At 46.5% G+C, this 27,299-nt stretch overlaps 1 protein-coding gene across 1 annotated transcript in view; it reads right to left on the bottom strand.

Annotated features, from left to right (window-relative positions):
* Positions 1–4,339: 4,339 nt before the first annotated feature.
* LOC310779225 (L-fucose kinase-like) overlaps positions 4,340–27,299 on the bottom strand; it is a gene marked incomplete at its 5' end in the record, with an annotated part of 47,870 nt that continues 24,910 nt past the window's right edge. Inside the window, 11 exons of the mRNA XM_083639732.1 lie at positions 4,340–4,493; positions 7,858–8,081; positions 9,965–10,064; positions 11,967–12,154; positions 12,622–12,741; positions 17,939–18,082; positions 18,326–18,553; positions 18,768–18,934; positions 22,588–22,825; positions 26,316–26,671; positions 26,992–27,065. Of these exons, the coding sequence (XP_083495858.1) occupies positions 4,422–4,493; positions 7,858–8,081; positions 9,965–10,064; positions 11,967–12,154; positions 12,622–12,741; positions 17,939–18,082; positions 18,326–18,553; positions 18,768–18,934; positions 22,588–22,825; positions 26,316–26,671; positions 26,992–27,065 (1,911 nt within the window). The 3' untranslated portion in view covers positions 4,340–4,421. The remainder of the gene's footprint in view (positions 4,494–7,857; positions 8,082–9,964; positions 10,065–11,966; positions 12,155–12,621; positions 12,742–17,938; positions 18,083–18,325; positions 18,554–18,767; positions 18,935–22,587; positions 22,826–26,315; positions 26,672–26,991; positions 27,066–27,299) is intronic.

Below are 27,299 nucleotides of genomic sequence, written 5' to 3'. Positions count from 1 at the left end.
GTTGCTACGGTTTCCGGGTTTAACGTCATGTCAACGTCAAATGGTGTGCAACAGGGTTTGAGGTATGTTGTCTCTCGCACAATCAGTAGTGACGTGTATATGAACCCTGCCATTTAAAGAGGCAGCGTGCACAGTGGATCCAACAGATAGGTGCAACAGTTGCATAACACGACAGGGTGTTCAACGCACATTTGCTAGGTGTTGTCAGGGCTGAACTCAGGTAAACAAAACATGTTGTCTTCTTAGACCCCATTTACACCTAGCATGAAAATGTGTTTTGGGTGATCAGATTGCAATGGGATAGTGCTTGACCACATTAACCTGATGACATTTACACCTGGTATTAATGTGTATCCAGTGTCCACATTGAGATCCGATTGCTATCGGATCAGGCAAGCTCCATAGCGTAGAGCTGCAGAAAAACAGCTGTGCCTGTTGTTGTATGTAGCCATAGACTAGCACCATGCTTCCTCCAACACATGCGCAGTAGCCAGCCACTTCTTTTCACCTGACAGCGGGCGCTTCACCGGCAGGAAGTAGCACGTGGGATGATCGCTATTCCCACCAGTTCCCTTGCCTCTGAACAGGCGCCCCGACCGCCAAGAAGAGGCGCTAGTGCAGCGACCAGAACAAATACCCTCAATCCGGCTTCCCTCCCGCAGACACCAGCCAATCATGGCTGTATGGACGCCTGACCACATTTGCAGTTACACTTGTGTTCAATGTGGTCACAATGTGTCCCTGACCACCTCTGGTGGTTTGGTCGATCGAATCACAATCACAATCCGTCCTCAATGTGTCTTTGGTGCATTTACACCTGTACTTTCAAGTGGTCAAGCAATCTGATCACCCGATAGGCCGATACACATTTTGCCAGGTGTAAACGGGGCCTTAGAGTGCTCTCTCTATCACCCACACAGATTAGCAATGACAGAAATGTATGCGTTTTTTGTAATGTAGTTTTATTCTGTCAATAAACAAAATCAATAGAGTTTAAATGTCTTCCATGAAACACTGGACATTTCTCATGCAGCTGGAAAATCACAGCTCAATTATCAAAAATAGATTCAACAGAAACACTGTTGCTTGTTATCTGCTCTAGTTAACTACTTCAACGCAGATATTTCTAATCAACTATTCTATTATACCTACCTATAGTTATTAGTCTTTCTGATCAGTGCTCACCAGGGAAAATATCAGGCTGATAAATCCCAGAATCCAGCAGTCACATTCACTGACAGTTGGTTACCTGCCAAAGTGTTTTTAATTATCATTATCATTATTATTAATTATTTATTTAGCCTTTATTTTATAGTCCCAAGTTTCTCCTTTACAATTAGAACTGAACTGTCTGCAGGACAGTCGCTCATAATTACATCTCTGTAAGACAATACTTGTGAGATCAACACTGTTCAATCATCATTGAATTTGAATACCATTATGCATAATTAATACTTCAGCTAGAGATGATTCATAAGCATCAACCTGCTGTTGGTGTTGCAAATCCTGACTGACATGAGCCCATCTGTGTGTGTTTATAGTCCCAAATTTATATTTTACAATTAGACCAGAGGCCCATACCACGAATGGAGGATAAACAGATCCAGGATCTGTCCCTTGATCTGGTTTGGCTTAACCAGATCAAAGCAACCACGCTATTCTGTACCACGATGCCAGTTATCAGCTGGGTCTGTCAATTTGGATTTCTTTATCAGCTCTGAGCTCGTGCACCTGAAAATGCTCGTGAACAGGAGCTCGTCCCCACGAAAGAGGCATGGTTTTGTAACAACTAGCCAATCACAATGCAATATGGACAGCTCTGGATTTTACAGCATCAGACACACCTATTTCCTCATTCATTGAAAGCCATATTAAAGTGGCAAATTAACAGAGCTTTACTGCATGTCACAATCACAGTTGGATATGAGTCTGTTACTGAAGGACTGTCTAAAGTTACCGCTTTTATTTACATCAGTCATTTGATTTCTGATGCCATTTCTGCCTAGTGCCTATACAGCAGATTAATATAAGTCTACCCAATAAAACCTGCATGTGTTTTTTGCGAATAGTAATGTAGCTCAGTCTAAATTTCCAAAATCCGTAGGCCTATTTAGATCATAGATTTAACGTTAGAAATATAGGCTCTGAATCAACACGGTGCGGGCATAGTTGTAATTGAATAAAAAAATAGCCTATAAAAATATCAGCTCCGTTGCACACAGCGCACCTTAGTGCGCTTTGGAGACGTTTATGGTAACTAGGGGTGTGCCGATTAATCGTTTTTTAGATGCATCGCGATGAGTCACGTGACGATTAAAATCGATTCACAATGTTCGATTATCGATTTGCAAAAAATTGCATTTTTTTTTTTGCAATTTTTTTTTTGCTTTATTTGCAAAAAATACGGTATTTCGCCCGGAAAGCAGTTCCTTAACTGTAAAACGAGACCAAAGCCGAAGTACTGGAAACTGGAATCACTGAAGAAAGCATGCAGGGTGGCTGTAACATGTGATGAGATGAGATGAGATGAGATGATGAGATTAACTTTATTGTCACTTCATGGTACAAGTATCACGAGCGAAATTCTGCTTGGTTCGCTCTCAGAGTCGGAGAGCAAAACCGGGTCGCCATTGAACAGCGCCAGCAATTTGGATTGGACAAAGCATATAAATAACTCAGAATTCACATTATTACTAGTTAGAAAAAGTAATAAAGGCACACTTCAATATTATACAATACAGATACATTTGTTGTAAATGTACAGGGTTACCAGCAAAGACAACCCACACCACGACACCAGGGAGGCTGCCATTACAGCGCCGGTTTGGTTCATCGTGGGAGGGAAGGGGGGGTAGGGGGGGGGTGTTGCAAAGCGGGGGTAAGTTGCTGGAGGCGGGGGGTGGGGTTTAGGGGAGGGGGGCGGGAGGGGGGGGGGGTTTGGGGGAGTGCGTGCGTGACCGTGTGTAGGCCTGTGAGTCCTTAGAGTCCATGGGTGTTTGTGTGTGTGTGTAGTCTGAGCCTCCTTCGGCTGAACACAGCGTTGCTGCGGAGATGGCCTCGTCAATTCAGACCAGAGTTCAGGTGTCAGATGTCGGGGCGGGGGGGTGACGTTGGAGACGCAGATTGCACTCAGGGCTTCAGGAGAGTTTAGCTGCTAGTGTCCTTGACAGCTTAGCAGGTGGCCAGATTAAATCCGTTTGTTTTGGTTTTCCCCGGTGGGTGTAGGATCAACAACATTCCTCACACGAGTCAGTCCTGATCCTCGGTTTTAAAACACTTCGGCGCAGCGGCAGTGATATCTCCAAGAAGTAATCCATTTTTACGATTCAGATCAGAAATCGCAATAGTCCAAGTACTCACTGCCCCGTTGCGTGGACTTCAGTCGCAACTGAAGATAATGGAGGTACATTTGTTTGTTTACTTTAATTAATGGATACTGACAAATATACCTTGCTTAAAAAAAATCCTGTTTGGTGAAAAAGATGCATCGAAAATCGTGATTAATCGTAATAATCGTTTAATAATCGAATCGTAGCACCCTTAATCGTAATCGAATCGAATCGTGAGGTGCCTAAGGTGGCACACCCCTAATGGTAACGTAGTGATATTTCTCCACGCATCGTTCAGCTGCAATCAGCAGGGTCAAACGTGCTTGGGAGCAAATAAAAAGTAATACCTCACGCTGGAGGAACAAACCATAATCTTAAGGAAATATGAAGAATTCAAACATGTAGGCTAATAAAAAACAAACGCAACACTGCTGCACATAATAATCACAGAAAGGAGGGCTGGCAAAAAATGCAGATTGTCTCAATGCGTAAGTTATTCAGCTTGCCTTGCTTGATTTCGCCACCAATGTTTAGCATCTCCGTTGCGCACACGGTGCGCTTTGGACACGTATATGATTAAATGGGTCTTGGCGGTCGCAAGACTCTTCTCTCCTTGGTTGGCTCATTGGTTCATGAGCGGTGCCTTTTAAGGTGTAATCTTATCCTTGCAACTTAACCTGCTATCGACCAGGTAAGTGTGAAGCATAAGTTGCTATGGAAATATATCTCGGTAAGAAGTTAACTAGCGTCGTAGCACAGCAAACCCAGGGTTAAACATGAAGTTACCTCGCTAAGCCACTAATCTTGCTTCGTGGTATAGGCCTCTGAACTGGCTGCAGGACAGTCACTCATAATTACATCTCTGTAGAATGACAATACTTGTGAGATCAACACTGTTCAATCATTTACATTCATCATTGAATTTGAATACCATAATTCATAATTAATACCCCAGCTAGAGATGATTTATAACGATCAACCTGCTGTTGGTGTTGCAAATCCTGACTGACATGAGCCAGTCTGTGTGTGTGTGTGTGTGTGTGTGTGTGTGTGTGTGTGTGTGTGTGTACGGACGCGTGTGCGTGTTTCTCTTCAGGATGGTTGTAGGACTGTAATCCCGTCCATGTCCAGCTCCACTGAGTGAACACTGAAGTCTCCAAGACCCTATGGGCAGAGCAATTATCACCATGGTTACCAATCAATCAATCAACCAACCAATCAATCTTCACTTCAGTAATCAGTTCATCATGTTCACTCATAAGTCATTGGGTTCCACAGTCCCACCCAGGGCTAGTTGTGCTTTGGTAGTTTGGATTATTTGACGTGGGGTTGTATGAGTTATTTTTCTATCTCTCGTTCTGTATCTCACCTATGGGAAGCGCCCTCGGCGTGACCAATCATGTAAGCTTTAATGACACCATGTATGCCAACCGGCAGAGCAATCATCTTTCAGATGACCAGCACGGACCGTCCCCCTATATAAGAGGTCGTAGGAGAACCTCTTCCTCATTCTCGTTTTCTTCCACGTGAAGATCAGACTTGCTCCTTCAGTGCTTCTTTATCTGGACTTTCATTTAGCTGCTCACAGACGAGCCTTCACGCTAGTCACCGAGCGTGAATTTTCTGGATCGGATTAAACCGCTGGATTTATTTCCTACACCACGGAAAAAACTCATTGGGAGGTCTTTCCCGACGCTACCCAGCTATTTTCCAAGTAGCTTAGCTGTCAAGGCTTGGCGGACGCGGGCATCTGGGTAGTGTAGCAGCAGATTCCCTGCCTACAAACAAGAGGGTCGCAGGTTCACGCCCCCTGTTACCTCCGGCTTGCTCTGCGTCCATTAGCATCACGTCAAGCGTGCTAACTGTTAGCTTAAAACTAACGTCACACAGCTAGCATCACGTCAAGTGTGCCAACTGTTACAGCTGCTTCCCCCTAGCCGTCACAACCTAGCGGGCCCAAACGATTGTTACTCGGTTAGTATCGCGTCGCGTCAAGCGTGCTAACTGCTGTAGCTGCGTCTCCGCTAGCCGTCCCAAGCTAGCGGGTCAGCTTGAACTAACGTTACACAGCTATCATCGTGTCAAGAGTGCTAACTGTTATAGTTGGTTCTCTGCTAGCCGTCACACGCTAGCAAGTTAGCTTGAACGAACGTTACACAGCTAGCATCGTGTTAAGAGTGCTAACTGTTATAGCTGGTTCTCTGCTAGCCGTCACAAGCTAGCTGGCCGAGTGCATTCACGAACAGTCAAGGTCCGAATCACGATATTGGCCGCCCCCCTCTCCCGAAGCCTCGGGAAGTGGTGCAAAGAAAAAGGAGATGGGGACGTCGAAGACGTTGTGGAAAAAGGATTCACATCCTCTCTGCATCACATGCATGGGAATCCAACAAGTTCTACGGTTGGGAAGATGTAGTGCCAAAGGAAAGGGCTGTTTGACGACAAGGCGAAGCTCTGACAATGACGTTAATATAGTTACGCCTAAAGGAACACACCAACATTCTGGGAGATTCGCAGATTTGCCATATTCGCGATAGTAAGTTGAGAAGATAAATAAGTTACGCGCCATCCTGCTAGTTAGCTTAGCACAAGACTGGTTGTCTGTGGTACTGGCTAGCCTAACCCCGTTAACTCATTCATGGCCAGTTTAGGACTGCCAATATTTAGCACAGGCCAAAGATTTTCATAATTGTTGGTCATCTTTCAAGACCCACAGTAAATTATCTATTAGCACCAAAGTGATTTGCAATACCTCAAAATGAAGATGTACGTCCCTGGGTTCACCAGGGAAAAAAAAGTGAGCTTTTAGCATGTTCTGTACTCTACTTATAGCCATTTATATACACCCTGTTTTCACCCAAAAGGTCTCTCTGAGAAAAGAAATTGCAGAAAATGGCATTTATGTACAGCACACAATCTCAGGCAGAACTCGCTCTCAATTCTTTTATTTTGAACTGTATTGACATCAGACATGTAAATATTATTCATTATGACACAAATGACAAAATAAATAAATATATATATATATATATATATATGAAGTGCTTTTTTTACATTCAACAATACAGTTTGCTCAGTGTGAGTGAGTGTGCAGACAGACAGACAGACAGACAGACAGACAGACACAGACACAGACACAGACACACACACACACACACACACACACACACACACACACACACACACACACACACACACAGAGAGAGAGAGAGTTCTGTCCACAGCTGCTGCTAGATCGCACCTCCTTCCCCCCACCTCCTTCCCCCTCCTTCCCCATCAGCGTTTTGCCTCCTCTGCTCGTTTTCCTCCTCTCGTTCGGGCTGGGACGAATGCTGCGACACGACTATATACAGTCCATGGACACGACACAGGAACGGGTCCGGCTTGGCTTTGGGACCAGGCGCTGCTGGAACCGGATCGATCATGTTCGTCACGGGTTTGACTAGGCAGTCCAGTCTTCCTCGCCAGGAAAGTGGCTGTGCTGCTCTGCTGCTTGACTCTGTGTGAAAGCCATTTCTGTGGCGAGGCTGCAGCTGTTCTCCTCCTCCGCACAGTTGTGACTCCGTCTCGTCTCTTTCGGGCTGGCACATAGGAACGGGGTCCAGGGACCAGGATCGATCATGTTGGTCACGGGTTTGACTACCGCGGTTTCGATGTCCGCTGCTCTGCAGCAAGTCGATCAGCTCTGCAGCGCGGCGAGGGGGCATTTCAATGGCGTTTCTCCTCTGCAACAAGGAAGCGCGTTTCTCCTCCTTTCCACCTTCTTCCTAATTTCAAACAACAGCTGCGGTATGTGTTTGATAACGTGCTGTCGGCTTGACTTTGAGGTTAGGGACCTGAAACTATGTCACAGGCTGGGTAAGTGTTTCAACTATGCGCTGCACTCATAAAAACAAAAACACGTCAAACACGTCTTTGGCGTGGATGGCTATTTCTGATAACACGTCAAAGACGTCTTTGGCGGTGAATGAGTTAAGTCACCAAATACACATTCCAACAGCAAGACACTCTCATGTACTCTTATTACACCACATTATGAAATAATAACGTCAAATTACGAGACATTGTAATTTACGAGGCAAATAGTTTCCTGAAGAAAAGCGGAAGCTCTGGCTATGCATTTTGCTTCATCAAATTTTGTTATTTGTTACTCACTGTTTTTTTTGACACTTGTATTATTTATTTACTTTTTTTGTTTCTTGTATTAGGATATTTTTCCTTGAAATCCTTTGTTGTATATTTGATAGCAAGTAAGGACAATGTCCAAAAATGTCTGAGGAATGATCATGATGATTTTCTTATTTTAATTGTAAGAAAAGGGGGGGCTTTACATAAGCGTTTGCTTCTGCCCCTAACCTTTGGTTGTGACCTAAGTGTACATGCTTGGTGGTGGTGACCAATACATTTTTTTCATTCATTCATTCATTCAATGACAACGTATGTCTCGTATTTGGCCTTTTTTGGTGCTGTTGGATTGTGTATTTGGTGACTTAACAGGGGTAGGCTAGCGTGACCCGTCTGTCTGTCTCACCGGCGTGTGGTTGAGGACCTGTTTCACTGCCTGGCTCTGCCCGGGCTCGCGGGTCAGCAGGTAGAGGAAGCCGCCGCCCCCGGCCCCGGCCAGGCTCTGACCCAGGACCAGTGGCCTCAGAGCCTCCATCATGACCCTCACCGAGCCCGGCTCACAGCCAGGAGCCATCAGCTTCTTCTGCTGCCACGACCGAGAGAGACACACACCCAGTCTGGACAGACAGCCTGGAGAGAGAGAGAGAGAGAGAGAGAGAGAGAGAGAGAGAGAGAGAGAGAGAGAGAGAGAGAGAGAGAGAGAGAGAGAGAGAGAGAGAGAGAGAGAGAGAGAGAGAGAGAATGAGAGAGAGACTTTAAAGGTCCCATTCCGTGCAAAAGCTGTTTTTACTTGTAAATGCATATATACTGCTGTCATCCCTCCCTGTAATGAGTGGTCACAAGCTCAGAACTGCCACAGTTGGATTTGTCCCTATCCAGCTTCCCCCTGCAGTCTCCTTCAAGCCACGCCCCCTAACGCTCTGTTCCCCAGACGGGGTATTGGGACGTCACGATGGTCCTCAAGCATACTGCGCGCGTCTCTCTCACACAAGCTACCTGCACCATTTTGTCTATAGCCACAAAATTAACACTTCTAGCTGGAGCGACGCCAACTGTACATGATCCAGCAACTGCGGAGGTGCATTCGGTAAGTCTAGGCATTTTGAGATGTCCTCTTTAGCGTAGCGCTGCTAACGTTAGTTGTGGACACAACCTAGCGTGCTGATCCACAGACGCTAATCTGATTGGTTCCCAATGGGAACTGTTAGTTCTGAATATATTATAGAAACAGACCATTCTTGGGACGCAACGAGATGAGGAAGGGACAACTCCGTCACAACAAACGGGGTTGCTATATTTTCGACAAATTAATCCAGAATCATGTTTTATGGACCAGAGACACACGTTTTTAAGAGGTTACAGCTGCACGAATTGGGACCTTTAAAAAAGAATGAAAAATGCATGTTTCTGGGAAGAGGGGGAAGTGCGGTGTCATTCTGCACTTTGCCCCAGTGGATAACGTTACGTTACTTATGCTCGGTACATGTAGCGGAGGAAGGCTACACTCACGGTGGCTTCGCTGTGCCCTTGTGTGGCTTGGAGGGGAGTCAGTTGGACTAACTGGTAGGTTCTGAAATGTGTGTCTGTTTTATTCCAGCTCTACGGTTGCAACGTTACGTTACAACTATGAACTATGGCCTAGTTAGTAGCTAGCATTAGCGGACGCTAGCCCCAGCTAATATAACAATAACTATCAATAACTAACTGTGTGTTAGCTCTTGGGAGCCCAAGTAACCTCACTAGCGTGGAGTGCTACACCCAGACTGCCAGTGCTGGACTGGGACACATGCACGCCCGAGTGCGCGAGCAAACATGCACATACACACACACACAAGCCAACATGGTCATACACACACACACACACACACGCTAGCCAACATGGTCATCATAGTGGGGCTAACTAAACTGTCTAAAATCACTAACCTACCAAATACTGTAAATCCATACAACTATAACATTTAAACTAAAATAATCTATGCTACAGTATAACAGCACACAATCTAGCTATAACCACTCAACTCAACCACTGATGTTAGGCTCAAGTCAATGGAGTATAACGTTACAGTCTGTAGACCCTTTTCACAGCAACCGTTTAGAGGTGATAAATCGGGAAGTCAACGCAACATCAAGATGGTTGTTTGCTGTGAAAAGGGCCTATGAACTCCTTTCCTTACAGGTGAGGGGCGTTGATGACATATTAGTATAAACTGAAGAGTAGCCTTTGGGCAAACTCAACTGTGAAAGTGGGTTTCAAGTTGAAACTTTCAACCACTAGATGGCAGACTTGCTGCATGAAAATCATAAAGTTTGTAGGACAGTTTCCTCTCAAATGTAGAGATTTTGACCAGAGTCCTTCAGTCCAACACTACTCAAAAAGGCCATGAAGCCATATACATATACATATACATATACATATACATATATATACATATACATTGGTGTAAAGCTGAAACAAAAAATGTGTTTTAGGGTTTAGTTACCCTTTCATCTAGTCTCCTTTAATTGAGTCTTACCGTGTGAACAGGCGCTGGCACATTCCTCACTGTTGGCCACCAGCTGCTGTGCATTCTGGACCATGGAGGGCAGGCGGCTGTACCAGCTACGCACCACATCCTGGAAGATTACATCATCATCATCATCGTCGTCATCGTCGTCACAAAAACCAGCAGCAACAACAACAGTAGTCACACTATAATACAGTATTATAGTGTGACTGTAGTATTATACTGCATATCAAACTGGACCAGAGCTGTGCCTGTTTCTATGATTGTGTCCTGTTTGTAAATTATGTTCTGGTGGTATTCAATTTACCGATAGACAGGGCCACATTTTGTTGCCAGATGAATGGAGTTTGGTGTGGCTGCTAGACTAGCCTAGCCGCGATTGTCATACTGAACCACAATGCAAGCGCTCCTCACCCGCACTTACGTCACGCACCCCCAGCCCTACAGGTCAACATTGGACCCCAGTAGTTCCACAGATCAGTCTTGGACATTTGATTTTCTTGAATCCAGTAGTGTTTTCATTGATTGATTGATTGATTTTATTGGACAATATAAAAAATAGATACACAATATGAGCTCCATGTGCAATTGTAAAACTGTCAAAGATAACACAAGAAAGCTAGCATCCTTGTTTCCATTGTGGTCCTTGCTGGACATGGGTACAAAGATAACTGCCAGCAAATGGCATATGACAAATCATTACATTTAAAAACACGAAAAACTATACTATGCAATTACACTCTAGCTAGCCTATACAAAAACCATAAAGGGAAAAAAATATGTTAAGGCAATAAAAAACCCTCAAATTAGGTAGAACACATCTCAGGCAGCAGCATATAATATAATTTACTCTGACCTACAGTAGATAAGAAGATACGAGCGAGGCGAGTCATGTAGATGGTGAAAAAGTAAAGAAAATGAGTGGTGCTGCAGCTGAACAGGAACATGAGGACAGGAGACACCTGGGAGGAGCCGTCTGAACAGCTCAAAAGTAAGCATGGAAAACTAATTAACATGGACAGGACTGAATGGAAAACTAACGTACAGGACAGGACTGAATGGAAAACTAACGTACAGGACAGGACTGAATGGAAAACTAACGTACAGGACAGGACTGAATGGAAAACTAACGTACAGGACAGGACTGAATGGAAAACTAACGTACAGGACAGGACTGAATGGAAAACTAACGTACAGGACAGGACTGAATGGGAATCGACCCTAAATTCACTGGCTGCAAGAAAGCTGTTGCAGGCTGTGACGCTAAAGCCTTTTGTCGTTGTTGCAACGTACAAATGCAGGCCGAGAACACAGATTTGAAAAATCACGCCAAGTCCCAAAAACATCAGGGGAAAAAGAAATGTCTTGCTCCAACGCAAAGGTCCTAAGCACAATGCATGAGCACGTCTGGAAAGGAGCAGGGTGTGGTACACGGGTGGTGTCTGTGGGGCGAAGAGGGAGACAATGTAGGGAAACAGTGGATGGATAAATCCAGAAGGAGGAGGTAATGCAACGTTAAAGGATGCCAACTGCCATAAATCACCACAGAAGAAGAAGAAGAAGAAGAAGAAGAAGAAGAAGAAGAAGAAGAAGAATGAAAAGGAGCAGGTAGAGACTTCAGTGAAAACAGCAGATTTCCCTCCAAAAAAGCGATAATTTTGACCCTCTGGTAGGATAATTCAACATTTCCCATATGGCAACACTGCCGCCTAGCCAGAAAATTAGAGACTGTCTCGTGAAGCTAGTAGTACACCTCACATTAGCTGGCTGTGCATATGGAGAGAGAAAGAAAAAGAGAGGGGAGGAGAGGCCTAAACTTTAGCTTGCTAACGCAGACAAATTGCTATCTAGCTAATGTCACTGTTTTGGCAGCTGCTTGTTCGCGCTGACGGCTGTTCTCAGACTTACAGCCAATCATATCTTTACACGCAGGACCTCGAACACATCTGGCCGGCCAAACACATGGGGTCCACCGGCGACCTTCAGGTAACAAGCAGCCAGTAGGACTAACCTGCAGCAGGTTGCGTGCCAGGCGGGTTTTGCCAGTGTAGACCAGTAGGAGGTGCTGTTCCAGGGAAGCCAGGAAGTGTTCTGGAGGACTGAGACGTTCCACTTCCACCTGCAGGGGGAGCAACGCTTTGGAACGATCCACCTTGATTCCGCCCACCAGACCGCCTACCTGGTCCTGCCAGCCTCCCCCTAGAGGAGAAGAGAGGAGGGGAGGGGAGGAGAAGAGGAGATAGAAGGAGAGGTCAGGAGAGAGGAGAGAGGGGAAGAGGAGAGGAGGAGGAGAGAGGGGAAGAGGAGAGGAGGAGAGTAGAAGTGGAGTGGAGGAAGTTCAGTCCGACCGGAGAAAGCAGCAGACACAAGTTGATTTTCCATCCACCTGTTTTTATGCAAATTTACAATTTGCGCATAAAAAACATTAGTGGAAACGCTGCAAAATCCGAAAAAATAATCACAAAAAAGTTTTCACGCTTGCGGGAGGTGGAAAATTTGTAAGGTCAATAATGGTAAACAAACAGTACAATTCTTAGTGTTGTTTAAAAAGTCGCATAATAGCAGTGGATGGAAACGTGCATTATTTTGCATATTTGCCGATTTTCTGAATTTTTTTAAATTTTTTAAAAAAAAATCTGTGATACATTTGAGAGAGAGAGAGAGACCTGTGGTCAGTATCTGTTCCAGGTGTAGGACGGCGTGGATGAGGGAGTCGGTGTCGTAGGTTTGGCCGGTGCATCTGTAGACGGCAGCCAGCAGCGCCCCCGCCAGGATACTGCTGGTACCTGCAGGCAGACAGGAGATCAATGTTGTATACCCCTTTTTCCATATACCTGTACATGTGCTGACCTGGCTTGACTCAGCACAGCAGGGGTTTGCATTTCCATGACAACAGAGCTACCTGCTTGAAGGTGTGTCTTTACAGTAACTGATGAGGCGCTTGTCAAAAAGCAGCAGGCTGTATACCATGATGGTCAAACGGACCTATTTCTACAATTGGTCAATATCCTGAAGATAAATATCCTTCCTAAACTACTTTATTTATTTCAAAATATCCCTTTAGCTCCGCCTCCATCACTCTTTTTACAGAGCAAAAGAACGTGTGTACAATTTGATCTGCAATACCAGATGCCACAGGCTGTGTTTAAAGGGCCCATATTTTGCTAATATAATGTATTATTATTTTATTGTTGGCCTCCAGTAGAGTAACTTATTGCATCATTCATAGTTTAAAAAACTCAGTTTATCTTGTACTGGCTCTCACTGCCCCCTTCAGTTCAGCCTCTGTCTGAAACGCTCTGTTTAGGTCCTGTCCCTTTAAGAACCCCCACCCTCCGAAATACTCCAGGCGAGCAGCGGGGTGAAAGTTTGTTTGCGCAAACCTCTGCCCAGACAGAGGACCCGGACCCCACGTTGAGAACCACTGCAAACAAAAACAGCAGAGAGAGAGAGAGAGAGAGAGAGAGAGAGAGAGAGAGAGAGAGAGAGAGAGAGAGAGAGAGAGACGGAGAGAGAGGGAGAGGGAGACGGAGGGGACACTGCACGTTTGGCTGCAGGCAGCAAACACAGCGTCCTCACAGCCTTGGAGATTGACTCTCAAAGGCGAGGATTTTTTTGGTGTGCCGTTTTCCTCCAGGCAGCCTGACGCTGATTTCCCCCCTCTAAACAGAGCTCGATTTAAGTTGTTATTTCGGTCTTTTTCAAAATTATTTTTTCATTTTGTAGTAGTAATGGTGCATATTTATCGATACAAGCAATGTTTTTATTCCAACATGAACCAATAGTATGTTTAATACTAGATTGAAATGAGGCCAGAATGCAGAAATCCCTTGATTACTGTCGCGGCAGTCTACTGGAATGTCAGAACAGGGAAGGGAGGGGCAGGGCGCTCGCGCCGCGGGCCCGGGCTAAGCTTGGCAAAGTTGGCATCACCATGGTAACAAGTCCTACTGACGTCACTAGAACTATGGTTCTCGCACAAAATCGGCATAAATCCATGTCATCTCGTCTACGAGAGTTCATGGGCGGGAGGGGGGGTTCATGGGGGTAACATTAAAACACTTTCACATATTTATTTGAAGCTTAGCCCATGTTTAATATGACCATCCAAGATTGTAACAACATATATATGATACAAAATTAAGAAATGCATAATATGGCCCCTTTAACGCAATCCGGGCACCTACGAGGCGGGTCACTGATTGGCTAGAGCACTTTGTTATTTCTGAAAACACGCCCCCCAGCGTTGGAGGTGGAGATGGTCTGCATGGTAGAACGAAATGAAATGTGAGTTCACGTGACCGGCTGGTTTACCAGGCTACTGGGGAAATGACCATTCTAAGACAGGGAGAGCTGATCCGGGATTATGCTTCTGGGCTAACAATGAGCTACGTAAGACTGGACATTTGTACAATGGTGAGGTTATGATGACATCGAAGGTAATTAAAGCAACATTTGATATCCCTAATAAACACTTCTTTTTTTTATCTTTGCAAGTGAGACGTTTTATGAATGTGACTCAAAGTCAAAAGTGAACTAAACCCCCCGTCTATTCTGGACCAAGCAACTTCTAACTACTTGTATAATAAAGGACACATTTCTTTTTTGTACGGCATTTTGGTTGATGGCTCTACTAAGTCCTCTGATGGTCGATTGTATGTCTGGAGGGAGGATGTGCAGGAAGAGTGGGGTACTGTCTGCTTCGAGGCCCATAGCCCAAACGGTAAATACAAGGTTGCGGTTATTGCAATTGAATTGGCTAATGTGTGGGGTGTCCGGGTAGTGTTAAGATTCCCTGCCTACTAACACCCAACATGTTTGTCTATATGTTTTACTAATGTGGAAAAATCTGGGGGTACGGTGGTGCAGTGGTAAGCGCTGTCGCCTCACAGCTCGAAGGTCCGGGGTTCGATTCCCACCTGGGACGTTGTGAGCGCTGAAGGAATGCGTGCCCGTCCGCATGTCCTTGAGTGCCCACCGCCCAGGTGGGGTCGTCAAAAGGGCCTTTCTGTGTGGAGTTTGCATGTTCTCCCCGTGCCTCCCGGGGGTTTCCTTCATATAGGAACCCCCTTCACCAAAACATGCAATATCCTGGTTGCTAATGTGGTTCCTCCTCTGGTTGTTAACACGTTGAGTGCCATAGCCGAGATATCTCGTCTTACATAATCCAACGGTTGAGTGCCATAGACGAGCTATCTCGTCTTACATAAACATTTTTTTTTTTTGACGGTGGGACATCAATCAACCCCTTTTACGTCTTCTATATCACTATTGGAGGAAGAGAATGTGTATAATCTATTTTACCGACCACTAAGTGGCGACAGTTCTCTCCAGACAGAGACAGAGAGAAAGCCACAGCCATGGGACCCGTGGCTGTGGCTTTCCGTGCTGGAGAAAGCATTCTAATTTTCAAGGAAATAGCTGGGCGTTTTTTTGACGGTGCTACGTGGATCAATGCCCCCCGCGTCTCCTATGGAGATATTGGAAGTATTGAATGTGTATAATCTATTTTACCGACCAGCTAGGTGGCGACGGTCCTCTCCCGACAGAGATAAAGTCAACCAAAAGCAGCCGCCTCCCGCGGAAATGGCTTGGCGATTTTACAGTCAGAAACGAACGAGCCTCATTCTCATACTGTAGGCGGGGACGCTTTCGCGCTGCTGCGGTGGGGGGTTCCAGAAATGGACTGGGTGAGCAGCATAAAGCCTAGAGTCGCACGGGGCTTCATCGGGGCTCTCAAACCCAAGAGACAGTGAGACCTATCCACACTCGCTGCCAGGGAGAGAGGCTGCTCAAACTCGCTGCCAGGGAGGGACGCTGCTCAAACTCCCAGCAGCAGAGCACTCCGCAGCACAGACGGAGGGAGGAGTTTGGAGACACACACACACTCTCTCTCTCTCTCTCTCTCTAGTCCCGAGAGAGAGAGAGAGGAGAGAGAGAGAGAGAGAGAGAGAGGAGAGAGAGAGAGAGAGAGAGAGAGAGAGAGAGAGAGAGAGCACACAGAGCGGGAGACAGACACGCGCGGGGGCAAAGAACGGACAGAGATCCCCTCCCCCCAGAGCCGCGGAGCAACGCGCGAACACACACACACACACACACACACACACACACACACACACACACACACACACACACACACACACAATACAGTATACAGACTCGCCCAAGGGCACCCACAATCACAGGCAGGTGACTGTTCTGCTGTTTGATTGAATTTCACAAAACTGCGATTATCTCAGCTTGCTGTCTCAGACGCTAAAACCATGCTGTACTCAACGGCTAATATCTACATAACTACTAACTCTGCAAACTAACTCTTTTAGACAGAGAAAGCACACATTCTATTAGTTATTTTTAGATGATTGGTGTTCACGAAGTCTTAACAGAAAATAATCCTCGGCTCTTGTAAAATGAGCCAGAATCCTCAAAAAAAAACCTGGCACAACTTACCTACAGGATTGAAAAAACGGCTGGCACTCAATGTGTTAAGGGCACCTGTTCAGATTGAGGGGAACAGGTTGGAATAGGGTGAACCTCCCACGTGCTATGTCCTACCGGTGAAGCTTCCTCTGTCAGGTGAAAAGAAGCGGCTGGCTAACTGCCCATGTCTCGGAGGAAGCATGGAGCCAGTTTCGGCTCTCCCCAGATCGGCAGAGGGTGGAGTAGCAACCAGGATAAATAAATTAAATTAGCACTAATGGGGGATAAAAATGGGATAAAAAATCGGGGGAAAAAAAAATATATAATGTGGAAAAATCAAAAAATATATTGTAAAAAACAAATCATGGCTGTAAAACAGTGGCTAAACATTTCATTTCCTATAAGTTTTTCACAATAAGGTACAGATGTACTGAGAGCAGCTGACCACAGCTGGCTTTTGAAAAGGTCTTTCTCTGGTCTCCAGCACAGACATGATCATGTGTGTTGCGAGCGGTTGAGAGACTCATGCTTGTTTGAGGGGGAGAAGGGGGGTCGGTGGCGGTTGGCGAGACGTCACCACAGCCCGCTTGGAGGCCGACCCGGCGCACTTTGGGCCCGACTCCAGAGAAGTTCTAGCCTAGATGAAACCACCGGGTTACGTGAACTCACATTTTGTTTAGTTCTGCGATTCCGTCTGGAATTCAAGCTGTGCACAGTCATTTCAGTGGGTGTTGAGTACTTGCCTTGACAGACAACTCCTTCAGCCAATCAGCATCGCCAAATCCAGTCCATCAGCTAATTAGCGTCAGATACAGTCAAATCCAAATCCACTAGGAAGAACGGCAGAAACGTATTCTCCGACTGAGAAACTCCCGTTCTTGTTTAATTGTTGTTATTGGGTCTATTGCTGCAATAACTGCACTTACGGCTGTGTAAACTCAACGAACATTGACATTACTGCTCAAGCCGTAAAGCCATGGGAGCAGCCATTACTGCTTATATGCGGTGTCGCTGATTGGCCGATTATGATGTCAACTACGAGGCAGGTCCCTGATTGGCCCGTGCACTTTGAAATTTCTGAAAACACCCGCCCAGGGCTGGAGGCCAGACGGTCCCGCAGAATGAAACAAATGTGAGTTCACGTGACCGGATGGTTTACCAGGCCAGAGAAGGTCACGTGACCGGATGGTTTACCAGGCCAGAGAAGGTCACATGACCAGATGGCTTACCAGGCCAGAGAAGGTCAGATGACCAGATGGTTTACCAGGCCAGAGAAGGTCAGATGACCGGATGGTTTACCAGGCCAGAGAAGGTCACATGACCAGATGGTTTACCAGGCCAGAGAAGGTTAGCCTGGGTGAACCCAGCCTCCACGTGACCTGCTCTCAGACCTGTTCTCAGTCACCTAGTGACTGGGAACTCTGAGAGCAGATCACGTGGGGGCTGGGTTTACCTAGGCTAAGAGAAGGTGACTTGGCACAGTTAAACTGCTAATGGAAATGCAAATCAGCACGGCTCAGCTTGGCCTAAAGTACGAACGGAAAAAGGGCAGTAGGCTCTCACCCAGTCCAGATCCCGTGGGCAGTATTGACCAGCTGTGGAGCTCCACCCCTCCTCCCCACCGCTGCATCAGCTGATCCCCCAGAGCATGCTGGGAGGAGAGAGACACAAGACCACTGCACACACACACTGCCTTCAGTAGGGCCCCTGCAAAACAGAAACACACCACAACAAACACGCACGCACGCACGCACATGCACACACACTTCAGTAGGGGAATTAAAACTCATTTAAAGCCATATCACTGATCTTGTCCTGTGCCATAGTAACCTCTGGTCCTTCCCATAGTAACCTGCTCATCCCACAGTAACCATGGTGACCTTTTTGCGCATCCCATAATAACCTATCTATCCCATAATAACTAGTCCATCGCATAGTAAACCTGGTTACCAGGGGCATGTGGTTGACAGTGGTCCTTCAGGTCATCCAGGCTTTCACACACCGTCTCCATGGAAACCCCACAGTCCCGCCCTCCAGTGTGGCTGACCAATAGGAGGCGGGGCACTCTGATGCGACGGGCCCTGGCACCAATAGGACGCTTCCCATCCACCTTCACTGCAACGTTGGTCACTGAGCCTCCAAGCTCAAAGGCGATGGGTGGAGTGTCGCTCCAGCCGCCTCAACACAAACAATGCAACTTTTTAGACCAAATGATGGAACTGATTCAATGAATCGATGGCACTTTTTGGCCACTTTTAAAAGGATAACAGGCAAACTTTCCTCCTTCGTTACAGATTATTAATAGATAGTCTTGTCCATGCATTGTGTGATTGGCTGAGAGACATTCTGCTGTTTAACTTTGAAAGTGCCGGCCGTTTTGTGGTCGACTCACCTGCCAGGTCCAGTCTGGCCGGACACTCCACTTCATGCCACTCCTCTAGGGGCGGGATTTCACCTTGGCCAATGGATATGAACCTCTGTGATGACATCACGGCCTGCCGCAGCAGCACCTGGCCGGCACCCTCGTAGTGCCGCGCCGCCCGAACCAGCAGGTCCGGCCTGCAGGGGGCAGAGCAGCGTGTCAGTAAAGTACTTGTCTGACTCAATGGAAGTAGGCTGCACGCTTCCAGCGGCGGAGAGTCTGAATCACAAGTCAAATTTCGGCAGACACAAAACGTGCAGCAAAATCTGATTGGCTGGGCTGTAACGGAAGTTATGTCATACGGCGTGCATCCGTTATTCGCAGCTCGCCCACGAGGTCCATGGTTGGTCAATTCAAATGTCTGTCACGCACGCCTCTTTGTCTGGTCTTCAGGGGCGGGCGTTAAGCACTTTTCAGAGTTGTGTTGCAGACGTAGATGTATCTACGGCAGAGTCCTGCACCAGGTCGGGGTTCCGCGGGGCCCCGCCGGGTACCCGCAAAAAAATGCGGGGGGCGGGTGTTATTTTGTCTTCATTTTATTTGCGGGTTCGGATCTGGGTAGAATAAACAACATGTGGCCCGGGTGTTGTATATCCTAATATATGTATTTTTATTTACTTTTCATATAACGATAATAATTCAGTCAGTGTGTAACTTCATGTTTTGTCTGAGTCTGACCTGACGTCGTTGACCTCAATCGTTTCCGCTGGTCCTTTCCTTCCGGGTCAGCTCTCCCTCGCTCCGGTCAGGTATAAACAGAAATGACCTAGACCTATGCTAGCTTGTTGCATTGCATGACAGCCAGCGCCAGCAAGGCTAGCATGTTTCCTTTAGCTGCTGGCTGGCCTGCTGGCACTGGCACCAGTGACAAAACACCGTCAATGTGCTTAATTGTAAATAACGTTATGCAATGCCTGCCGAGTCCAACTGCACCGACCACCATTGTTGGCTCTCGTCAGTGACTCGGCCAGAAAAGACCGCTATTCGCTTCCTGTGTGAATTGTGAAACGATCGCAGTTACTTTGGTTGTGTTCACTTAAAAAAAAAATTATATATGCGGAAGCGGAGCGGGGCGCGGGTCTCATGTCTGCGGGGCGGGGTGGGTTGCGGTACTGATTGATCATATGAGTGGGTTCGCGGAGCGGGGTCGGTACTGCACGTCGCGGGGCCGGGCGGAACCGGGTCTTGAAAATCAGACCCGCGCAGGACTCTGATCTACGGCTGGCTACTGCGAGACTATGCAGCTATAAGCTCTGCCACTGGTGCCCCCCATTTTAGTAGGGAATTCCCGCCACTTACGTTTTCGCTATCTGTGTAACAGAGAGTAGGTTGAGCCAGACTCTCCAGCTCTGGTACAGCTCTAAACAGAGAGTAGGTTGAGCCGGACTCTCCAGCTCTGGTACAGCTCTAAACAGAGAGTAGGTTGAGCCAGACTCTCCAGCTCTGGTACAGCTCTAAACAGAGAGTAGGTTGAGCCAGACTCTCCAGGGGCCTGTACTATGAATGTTGTATAAGAAGATCCAGGATCTGTCCCTTGATCTGGTTTGTCTAAACCAGATCAGCTCGATTGTAGTTAACTTGTACTACGAACGTCGATTGCCACTCGTTAACTCGAACCAGGTTTTTCTAATCAAGCTCTCAGCTCGTGCACATAAAAATGCCCGTGCACTGGAGCTCGTGCCCGCAAAAGAGGCGTGGTTTTTAACAACTGCCAATCACAGTGCAATATGGACTGCTCCAACTCCTACAGCGCCAGACACGCCTATTTCCTCGTTCATTGAAACCGCAAATAAAAATCTGCGTTGGATATTATTACTGTTCCCGAATGACTGTCTAAAGTGACCACTTTTATCCACACCAGTAATTTCTTTGAAGAGCGGTTTCGTAGGCTATCTACAGCTCTCTATCTACAGTCTTTTGTGGTGCAATGTGTAATCTATCTCAGTCCAAAATCCGTATGTAGCTATAGACCATTTAGGCTCAATGAATAATAATGATCCGTGTCTGTACTTTGTTCAGTATATTGTATTTCAATTTGTAACCGTCAAATAAAATAAAATAAAATAAAATAAAATCAATGTGTTTAGTCGCACTGATTGAATAATTCCTATAGGCTAATCAATAAAAAAAAGAATGATAATAAAATAAAATAAATGCTTCTGAACTGAATCGACACGGTACGTGCGGGAATAGATTTCATTTATAAAAAATAGCCTATTTTGTGGTCACATATTGTCAGCAGAGTCGCATATCTCCATATTTCATATACCGGTAATGATGCTGGAAATATGAAGTTCAATCGCATCATACAGGCCAAAAGCAACAGAGTTGCAGCTGCAAAATGCAGGAGTAGCCTAGATATGAATCATCTTAATATGGGATCGCCTGTGTGCAGGTGATCCCATATTAAATTGCTTAGATGTAGCCTAGTAGGCTATTCCAGCATGTAGGCTATGACCATTTCAATTCCAACCCAACGTCAGTCTCAGCTCCGTTGCGCACACGGCACCGTGCGCTTTGGAGACGTTTATGTAACCTTTTTATGCCGGTTTAGTGATATTTCTCCACTCACTATTCAGCTGCAATCGATCAGCGGGATCAAACAACGTATCTAGGCTACTTGAGAGCACAAAAATGAATATATAAAAACATATTCCAAAGTGGTAAGTAGGGCTTAATTAAAATAGCCAACAAGTGCAAGGCTTTAGTCCTTGATTAACATTAACATTGATTAACATTACTCATTCAACATTACAATTCGTGCTCCTTCCTAGATGGGAAACTCATCCAGAAAGGGGTTGGCCATTTTTCCAAACTGCTGATTCGATTGGTTCATGGGCAGTGTATTTAAGGTCTAATCTTATCCTTGCAACTTAACCTGCTGCGGACCAGGTTAAGTGTGAAGCATAAGTTGCTATGGAAATATATGTCGGTAAGAAGTTAACTTGCTTTGTAGTACGGCTAAACCAGGTTTAAACCCAAACGTATCAGGATCAACCTAAATCTTGCTTTGTAGTACAGGCCTCAGCTCTAGTACAGCTCTAAACAGAGAGTAGGTTGAGCCGGACTCTCTGAGAGTCTGGTCAAACGAGATGCCTTTACCGATGGATGGCTTTACTGATTATCAACACACTTTGTGTCATTATAATCTCAGCAATATTAGCACATGGGCAGTGTTTACCTTCTCTCTCTGTTTTCCTGACGGAGATCTCCCATTTCCTCCTCTGGCAAAAGGCCTCGTTGTGATGCGTTTTACGTCACAACGGAACTGCGGAAGTTCTGCTCGAGACACAGAATCTGCTCCGAGGGCGGCTGTTATTGTTAAAAAATATATATTTAAGTATGCGCACATCCACGGAGAATCACATTGAGAGCCTTAATGACTTGCAGCTGGTGGGGGCGGAGTTTCTGCAGAGAGAGAAAGTCAGGATTTTTCTCCATGAGGAAAACCGAGAGAGAAGGTAAAACACTGTGCTTATATTACCGGGCTGATATATGATCCAAAGTGGGTTGCTAACCGGTAAAGCCCCTTTAAGTCTCTCAAGCCAGACTGTCTCGTCTACAATGCTTCACGCCCACAGAACCTGGTCAAAGGAAGTTGGGGGTTAAAACGCTTCAGGAAGTTCGAACTGATGCGGGTGATTGGAGAAATACAAGCAGATGAATGCTCCTATTTCTCCAATCAGCTGCCTTTAGGCGGAACATCCGCCTATCATTGCTCATTATTTTCCCTGAGTTTTGCTCAGGGAACACACAGAAAAACAATCCCTCTAGCCCCGCCCCCTCTCACCTGTTCAGCCAATGAGCTCTCTGCGCAGCGAGGGCATGAACGCCGCCCCTCAGGTCCCCGTCCTCCAGCAGGGCGTAGGCGGAGCTCCAGGCCTGGTTAGCGGCCGGCCCGCTCCTCAGCCCTCCCTCCCCCCCCGCCATGCACACCAACACATCAGCGATACAGGACAGACAGCGAGAGGCCACGCCCAGCTCTGCCCCTGGCCCCGCCCCCGGCACCACGCTCGTACCCGCTGCGACTGGAGAGAGACAGTTTGGGAGGTTGATTGATTAGAAAAGAAGGTGAAAATGTACTTTTCCATATTAACTCATTGAGTGCCAATGACGACTTTAGTCGTCAATTGCTTTAGTAACGTTGAGTGCCAAAGACGACTAAAGTCGCCAATTGCGTTTTTTGACGGTGGGACGTGCATCAAAGCCAGATCCATCTCCTGTGAAAGTATGGTGGATGTTGAATGTGTAAAAGCTATTTTAGGGACCCATTAGGTGGCGACAGTGCTCTCCAGATTAGAGAAAGGCCAGGAGAAAAGAGAGAAGAAGTCATGAGGAAACGGAAATCGCATCGATATGCATGAAGCATAACGTTAGCTGTCCCTGTGAACAGCAGTCAATCTGCTGACACCACAATTGAGCTCCTCCTTGTCCGCTGCGATAGCCCCTGCATATGATTTAGTTGCCGACACCAGCCTCTTTCTGAAAAGTTACATTATTCTCAGCTGGGAGCCGGCGACAGGCTGTGAAAAAGCGGGGGGTGCAGACAGCAAAAGCAGAGCGAGAGCAAACGCAGCGACACTCAGAGTCGCGCAGAGACACTCCCACGAAGGAGGAGGAGGAGGGGGGTGGGGCACGCAGGGCAGCGTACAACACACAACACCCACACAGCAGGCTCGATTGACAGAGACAGGCAAACAAGCTATCTGATGCCCACCAGCAGTAAATCAAGACCAGCAAGAAGGTGTAGGGTCTGCGCATATTATTTTGCCAAACAAAATTCCTTTGTTTTCACTGTTTTATTGAAGTAAATTATTTTTGAGGTGTCACATCAGAAAATATTACCTTCAGAGTCAGTCATGTGCTTGAAATGCTATATTTCACAAAAGGCTCAATATCTCAGCTTCTAGATGGAAACGCCAATTTTTTCTGTTTTTGACCTATCTTCTCCGGCTGATAACTAAAGAACAGAAAATGATATCAATAAACTTTTTTTTGCTGCTGATACAATAGAGTCTCATCGTTCTTTGTGCGTGTTCTGTGTTTACATAGTAATATCACACAATATTCTGTGGGCCTCGAGAAATCACTGAAAACGCTCTGAAACTCTGGCACTGGGAGCGTCCGTTCTCCAAAAGTGGCTGGCACTCAATGAGTTAATAGGTTAAATACCCCCTAAAGTCATGTTTTAAGATGTATATAAAATATTCTACTTTGAATAATAATTTGTGTCTGACGGTTTCCCCCCCAAAAAAGGACAAATGGGCTTCTTAAAATCCTTCAAATGACTTGCCCTCCTTCTGCCTCATTACAATTTCTAAAGCAACCAATCAGGTTGATCTAGAACATAACTAGCCAATCACATCATACAAACAAGAGCTTTAACTGCTGAATACTGGACAGGGATTGGCTCCAGTACTCGTGATGCCACTAATCATGCTAATTGAAAATGGCCTTTTCAGTGAGCTCAGAGAAACGTTCCATGTTCAGCAGACAATTGTGGAAACAGCTTCTAGTGTCGAACTCTGCACAGACATCACTCTGCACAGTGAAGCTCAGACATCCAACTGAAGGAACAAGAAGATAAACTGATTTTTGACTTTAGGGGGTCTTTCCATGACTTTTACAGCAGTGGTTCTCACATTTTTTCACATGAAGGACCCCTAAACTGACAAAAATTAGACCACGGACCCCCATTTGATAGGATTTTGTCCCACAGTCCCCCATATGATAATAAGATTGATTGTTTTATTACAGAAAGTGTATAAAACCCATGACCAAAATAGTCATTGTGTTACTTACTTATGAATGGAATTATAGCGAAAATAAATTACCCCCCTTTTGGCTGGGGACCGCCTGGAACCCCCTCAAGGACCCCTGGGGGTCCCCGGACCCCCATTAGAGAACCACTGCTTTACTGTATATACAATACGCAGTGGATCTCAACTCTTTTCATATCAAGGACCCCCATTTGATGAGATTTTGTCTCTCAGACCCCAAATCTTAGAATATTTTATTGTTGGAGATGATTTTCTCCGGAATTCCACGCTGTAAGGACATATTGTAGTCAGAGTCCTGCACCGGGTCGGGATTCTGCGGGGCCGCGCCGGGTACCCGCAAAAGAACGCGGGGGGTGGGTAAAAAATACACTTCTGTAAATTGGTGGGTCGGGCGGCGGGTAAAAATGAACTAAATGCGGACGGGGGCGGGTGGAACAACGACAACGTATGAGCCATGTATGTTTTTCTGTTGCACTCAGATGGAGGCAGGGGGTGTGTCTGGCAGGGGGGGTGTGTCTGGCAGGGGGTGTGTCTGGCAGCTGGTCTGACTAGAAGAGGAGAAAAGTTTCTGACGGACGTTTTCCGCTTTGTTTACATAACCGGCATGGTTTCAAGTATGCGCATACTGTGCATTGTGTGACGCTATATGGACTGCACAAAACATTCAAAACTCAGCTGCGGTCAAGGTGATTGATTGGAGACAATACGAGTCAGACAGATAATATAGTAGGCTAACGTTAGCCTCCACTACAGTCAAACATACACACTGGCTGTTTTCATAGCAACAGGCAACAACATGTCATGGATGGATAGCGTGAAAGTGGAGAGGTCTCATCCCAACGTGGATTTACGTTCCTCCAACAGCAATCATAAAGGCAGTATGGATTATACCGGACATATTGGAAATAGCTGGTAAGTCACTTTGCTTGCTGTAACTGTCTGTGTGTCTGATAGCAGAGCTATCCAGCTGGTTAGTGAGCTAGCAGCTGCTAAAAGCTAATTAACGTACATCAGCTGGCGAGTCTCGGCCAGAAAGACTGCTGTTCCCCTCCCGTGTGAAACGGTGGCGGAAAGGTTCACTACAAAATGTTTGCACTGCAGATTAACGGTTATTATATATATGCGGTTGGGTCTCATGTCTGCGGGGCGGGGTGGGTTGCGGTACCGATTGATCATATGTACGGGTTCGCGGAGCGGGGTCGGTACTGCACGTCGTGGGGCCGGGCGGAACCGGGTCTTGAAAATCGCAGGACTCTGATTGTAGGTCGAGATAACAGTTAAACTACGATCAAAATAATCATTCTTGTACATTCTCTAAGTCGGCAAAATTCTTGTAAATGAAGTAATGCTGAAGTTTAACAATTGATACATTTCCTGGGGACCACAGGAACCCCCTCAAGGACGGCTGGTGGTCCCCAGAGCGTTTTGAGAAATACTGGTATACACTATATACAATACTACACTATACTATATTTTGCTATATCAAAACTGTAAACCATTTCAAAAGCCAAGCACTTTGCCGCACCTCAGTCAACCCAATTCATTAGTCGCCTACGTACATTGAAACCCACCATGTGACCACCCGAACTATCGTGGACGACGTGCATCATCAAATGAGTGAGTAAGCTAACCAAATTGACTCTGGCGACGGTCAAAATGCCAAACTGTCCACAAAGCGATGGGTGACGTCATGGTAGCTACGTCCATTATTTTTATACAATCAATGACAGCGACTCACTGCAGTCCAGTGTTTCCAGCAGCGCCCCCTGCTGGCCGCCCAGCACAGCGGCCCTGAAGCAGGGCAGCAGGCAAACGTCTGAGCGGCTCCTCAGGACCTCCTCCACCCTCCTCCTACCCGCCAGCAGCATTAGCTCCTCCCTCCAGCGGAGCTCCGCCTCCTGGTGGCTGAGTGACAGCACCTCCCTCAGAGACAGCCTCCATGCCTCCCTCCACATCCGCAGGGAGCCACCGGCCCCCAGCAGCCAGCCCACGCCCGCCTCCACGCCCACAGCGCCCCCTCTGGGGTGGAGGACCGGGAAGAGACGAGCCTCGAGGAGGGAGCGCTGCTCTCCTCTTACCCACAGTTCCTCTGGCCTGAGAGGAGAAGAGGAGAGGAGAGGAAATAACTGTCCAACTAGATGAATGACTTCAAAACCGTTCACAGTTTTCTGATATACTCCTGATGTTCTAATGATACAAAGCTGGTTGAAAATGGGCGGAGTGTTCCTTTAACCCATTGATACCTGATGCAGCATTTGTATGTGTATCCCTTTAAGACCGCGAACCGCGTCACGCGGTTTGCGGTCTTAAAGGGATACACACACAAATGAGGGATATAAACGCAAATGCTGCATCAAGTATCAATGGGCTTAAGCAGCTGATTTCAGGTTAGCGAAGAATTGAGGCAGGCCTACTGGATTCCAGTTCTGCTGTAGAAGAGACTCCAACTGTGGTTGAGGAAGGAGGCGCTGCTGACATCGCAGGTGAGCTGAGGAGGAGGAGGAGGAGGCCAGGGTGAGAGAGGAAGCACAGAGGAGGACAGGAAGTTCCACATCACTTCCTGTCTCAGTGACACCCTCCTTCAGGTCTCAGATGGTGGCCGGTGTTTGAACGCTGATAGCAACAGTGTTTGGCTTGACGCTGCCAATATTCCACATCGACTGTAAATGAATACATGTGACAGCTTTCACGCTAAAACAATTACAGGTATTCGGTGAGTCCT

This window comes from Poromitra crassiceps (assembly GCF_964638095.1).
Source record: "Poromitra crassiceps genome assembly, chromosome: 7".
NCBI classification, from domain to species: domain Eukaryota; kingdom Metazoa; phylum Chordata; class Actinopteri; order Beryciformes; family Melamphaidae; genus Poromitra; species Poromitra crassiceps.
The sequence above is the reverse complement of the archived record's forward strand: the minus strand, read 5'-3'. Positions and strand labels throughout refer to the sequence as shown.